General features: G+C 49.1%; 1 protein-coding gene across 1 annotated transcript in view; it reads left to right on the top strand.

Moving 5' to 3' along the window:
* LOC110522946 (A disintegrin and metalloproteinase with thrombospondin motifs 6) overlaps positions 1-5,000 on the top strand; it is a 200,384-nt gene that overhangs the window by 147,287 nt on the left and 48,097 nt on the right. Inside the window, 2 exon segments of the mRNA XM_036977579.2 lie at positions 4,186-4,275; positions 4,277-4,294. Of these exon segments, the coding sequence (XP_036833474.2) occupies positions 4,186-4,275; positions 4,277-4,294 (108 nt within the window).

The raw sequence follows: 5,000 nt of genomic DNA on the forward strand, positions 1-5,000 counted from the left end.
TCTCTCTCCTCTGCGGTATGCACACCGTCTCTCTCCTCTGCGGTATGCACACCGTCTCTCTCCTCTGCGGTATGCACACCGTCTCTCTCCTCTGCGGTATGCACACCGACTCTCTCCTCTGCGGTATGCACACCGACTCTCTCCTCTGCGGTATGCACACCGTCTCTCTCCTCTGAGGTATGCACACCGTCTCTCTCCTCTGCGGTATGCACACCGTTTCTCTCCTCTGCGGTATGCACACTGTCTCCCTCCTCTGCCGTATGCACACCGTCTCTCTCCTCTGCGGTATGCACACCGTCTTTCTCCTCTGCGGTATGCACACCGTCTCTCTCCTCTGCAATATGCACACCGTCTCTCTCCTCTGCGGTATGCACACCGTTCTCTCTCCTCTGCAGTGGAGGACAATGCTTTGTTCATGGAAAATGCTTTGTTAATTGAATCCAACAACGGTTGATCCTGCATCTAACATTAGTGATAATGCTAGTGAAGCAGGGGCTCTGGTAGTGATCAGGTAACAGGAGAGGAGCACATCTGTTGTGCCAAGCTGCCTTGTATATCAAAGGGTGTTAATCAGGGGTTAAGGGTGTTATCTTCTTAGTCAGGGGTTAACAGTGTTATTTTCTTAGTCAGGGTTAAGGGTGTTATCTTCTTAGTCAGGGGTTAAGGGTGTTATATTCTTAGTCAGGGGTTAAGGGTGTTATCTTCTTAGTCAGGGGTTAAGGGTGTTATATTCTTAGTCAGGGGTTAAGGGTGTTATATTCTTAGTCAGGTGTTAAGGGTGTTATATTCTTAGTCAGGGTGTTATCTTCATAATCAGGGGTTATGGGTGTTATCTTCTTAGTCAGGGGTTAAGGGTGTTTTCTTAATCAGGGGTTAAGGGTGTTATCTTCTTAGTCAGGGGTTAAGGGTGTTATCTTCTTAGTCAGGGGTTAAGGGTGTTATCTTCATAGTCAGGGGTTAAGGGTGTTATCTTCTTAGTCAGGGGTTAAGGGTGTTATCTTCTTAATCAGGGGGTTAAGGGTGTTGTCTTCTTAGTCAGGGGTTAAGGGTGTTATCTTCTTAGTCAGGGGTTAAGGGTGTTCTCTTCTTAGTCAGGGGTTAAGGGTGTTATCTTCTTAGTCAGGGGTTAAGGGTGTTATCTTCTTAGTCAGGGGTTAAGGGTGTTGTCTTCTTAGTCAGGGGTTAAGGGTGTTCTCTTCTTAGTCAGGGGTTAAGGGTGTTCTCTTCATAGTCAGGGGTTAAGGGTGTTATCTTCTTAGTCAGGGGCTAAGGGTGTTATCTTCTTAGTCAGGGGCTAAGGGTGTTATCTTCTTATCATCCTATGGAAACATAATTGTTTTCTTAGCACCTGGGATGGGTGTGCCGCATATCTCACTAACCTATCTTAAAGTGATGGATGAGGGAGGGAGGTTTGCACACACACACACACACACACACACACACACACACACACACACACACATACACACACATCACAGTTTCGTGAAATAAAATCATTACCCCCTACCACCACCATGAAGAATAACAACCCAAGGTAAATAAAGAGACACGAGCAGAGAGAGAACTGAACCAAGCCACAGACACAGGAGATGTTGAATGAAAGCCACAAAGAATTAATGAACCAATACGGACACAACAAAAAAAAGAGTCTGCCATTAGCCGAGATCAAGGGAGTTTATTTTGTTTCATTGAAAGAAATATCTGACAGCAGATTACTACGGGCCCCAAATCAAACCCTGTCATTTTGGCTCTTAAGCTCATAATTGTGGTTTTAGATCAGCATGAAAGACAGCCATTTCTGAAAGGAGAGCATTCCTCCACAGCCTGGCTCAGCTGTGCTGCTCTGAGCCTCGGCTGCGTCCACAGCACTAGAATGTAGTCTTTCAACTAGTAGGGTTATGGATTCTGACAGTCAGGTCTGTTTCACTCAGCCAGCCAGCTGTCTGGTAAAGAGTTGTCTATAGTTTAGAGCTTGCTGATTGGACCCATGTAGCCATAGATACAATGAAAGGATCTATGACTTGATAGTGCTTGCTTTTGGAGGTGATGTACTGTAAGGGGACGTCTTTGGGATACGGTTACCCTGTAGAGACACACAGTGCAGAGCAGGCCCTGCTTTAGTGCCATTAAAGACTAAAGAGGACAACTAAAAGATGTGTAGGAGGAAGAGAGGCACAGCAGCACTTTACAGTCACTGTTACGGTGGTTTGTTTGTGTCCTGCTACACAACTGGTCTCTCTTTCCACCAGTCCTCTTACCCTACAGCTGTAGTGTGTTCTAATAGGAACAAACAGCCCCGTGGAAAAGTTGGACTGTTGCTTGCACTGAAAGGGAAGGACAGAATGGCGGACAGTTTGGCCACACGTTTGCTCCCGTGGAATAACATAAAATATGTTTGTTGTTGTTGTTTTTTTTGAACGGACTCACGGAAGTGAAATATTTGAGCGGTCGTTTCTAACGGACTCTCAGAACGTCGGAGTCACCGGGAAGGGCAGGAGATACCTTTTGGCCCGGAAAGGGCGATGACGTCACAGAGGTCAGATCTCAGCGTGAAACAGGGAAGACGTTCGTTTCGCGGCCACACAGGGGGGCGGACACAAAGTGTCAAGCTAAGTTATACGAGTAATAACATTGAGAACGTCACTTACAACCAAACTGCCACTAACCCCCCGGAACACTCCTTCATCGCGTTGCTCGTCCTGAACCCCAGTTCAGTCGCAAGGTGAGGAGGGGAGGAAAAACGGCTAAGTGACGTCTAAGTTACTGGCGGGCCTCCCTGATCCCCTGCTCTCTTTAACCCTTCGCCAACCCTCCCGCATCCTCTCTGTTAGCATGAATCTGCCGGACCAGGTCTGGGTCACATGTCCATCCAGTACTCAGTTCTCCTTCTGACCTTTCAGCCGGCTCTGAACGGGAACGGTGGGGAAGCCAGAGAGGAGGGAGGGTGAGGTTTTAAGTGGGGGGAGTGGGGGTGGGGGGCAGTGAGGGGTTAGCGGGGGGCAGAAGGGGGGGGCTAGTGAAAGCAGCTGGGAGTGGTGCAGCGAGACAGGGCAGACTCAGAGTGACAGTTTGCAGCTTTATTTCATCTATCGCGTCTAGCAGCAGCAGAGACCAGTGGAGACCAGCGGGGCCTGGACTTTATTTACTGACCCGTGGGGTCAGAACCTGGGCTCAGGGCCGTAACTCTTCTTCGTGACGCTGCTCCTCTTCTCCTCCACCGTAACACAGTTATCCAGTAAAAAGCCTTTGAAGTGGAGCGCCCGGAGGGGGAACCATAGAGGTTTAATGGGAAATCTAAGGCAGGGTTGTGCAGCGCTGTCCTTGTTACACGCATTCACTTATACAATTTTATTCATTCCAGACGAGAGTCTGACTGGGATTCTCTCTCTCTCTCTCTCTCTCTCTCTCTCTCTCTCTCTCTCTCGCTGTTGTAAGAGCAAGGAGATAAGATGGATAAATTGCAGAAACAGAAGAAGTTGTTTGTTTTCAAACTTCCTGTCAGACAAAACGTTCATGTTGTTGTTGTTGTTGTTGTTATGTCTACAAATCCCTGCTCCTTGAGGCGCTCTCCTCTCTGAGGTACAGTTTGAGCTGATTTCCTGTAACTGGTTATTAACGGTGGTTCCTGGGAACTGACGTCAGCCGCCTCTCTGTTAGAGGGTCCGGATAGGTGAACGTGACCAGGCGTAAGTTGTCCTTCAACACATGAGTAGCATGGGCTGACCTTTGGAATATCGTCTCTCAGGATTGAACTGAGTCCAAAGCACAGGGCTCAATCCGTCAGACCTGGGTCAGATATATCGGCCTCACACTTCCAAAATAGTTCAGCTGAGCTTGAGTTAGTTTGCCCGGTGTGAAATGGAACCTATGAAAATAGTCCTAAGTGACTCCAAACCGTGCAAACTCGATTTGACCGAGGTCTGCTATCCTTTTAAGGGAAAGCAATATGAGGGATGCCGAGAGCCAGGTATTTTCTACCCTCTCCAGCTCTTTCACCTTTAGTTCTGATGGGGGACAGAGGAGAGGAGGTGTGGAAGTCACGTGAAGTCACACCATGTATTTATTTATCATCTCTAAGGCACTTCCCACACAGGCCCGTCTCTGTCCATTTCTCTACTTGTAATACGCTCTTCTCTGCAGCGAATTGCTTTCTTCTGACCAACTTGCTTTCGCCTCCTTTCCTAGGAAGTGTGTAGAGAGCTCTGGTGCCTTAGCAAAAGCAACCGCTGTGTCACCAACAGTATCCCTGCTGCCCGAGGAACCTGTGTAGGAACAGGGAAGCATCGAGAAAGGGGTAAGTCCAAACGCACTAGTTGTCTCCTGTAGTTTACACACACTGGCTCTCTCTCTCTCTCTCTCTCTCTCTCTCTCTCTCTCTCTCTCTCTCTCTCTCTCTCTCTCTCTCTCTCTCTCTCTCTCTCTCTCTCTCTCTCTCTCTCTCTCTCTCTCTCTCTCTCTCTCTCTCTCTCTCTCTCTCTCTCTCTCTCTCTCTCTCTCTCTCTCTCTCTCTCTCTCTCTCTCTCTCTCTCTCTCTCTCTCTCTCTCTCTCTCTCTCTCTCTCATATGATGGCAGCTAAGCCTCCATAGGTGGGAAGTAGCGTGTGAGTGTCAGAGCCAAGACTAGTTACTGTGAGGTGTGTGGTAACCAGATCTAGTAGGGCTCGTTCTCTCTCCTGTGGTATCCCAATGTATGACCGCCCCTCCCCCTTTCCCGCCACACACACACACCATGCTTTGAGGTCATCACTTCAGAGTCGAATCGCAGGATGGCTGGCCACGCCACGGCCAGGTTAGACGGCTGACAGGGAGACGGTTTTAACATGGATTACGGTGGCCATTGTCACCGGATGGTCCGAGGTCTCAAAGGGAAGAATGGGAGGGTGTCAGGGGCTGTCGTGTGACATTACCCTCCGCTGACTGGAGCCTTTCAGGCCCCCGGGGGCCACTGACGGGGTCCTGGGCTACACAGGGTGCACAGGTTGAGATCAGCTCAGGGGGAT

This window comes from Oncorhynchus mykiss, chromosome 5 (assembly GCF_057628025.1).
Source record: "Oncorhynchus mykiss isolate SJ-2025 chromosome 5, ASM5762802v1, whole genome shotgun sequence".
NCBI lineage: Eukaryota > Metazoa > Chordata > Actinopteri > Salmoniformes > Salmonidae > Oncorhynchus > Oncorhynchus mykiss.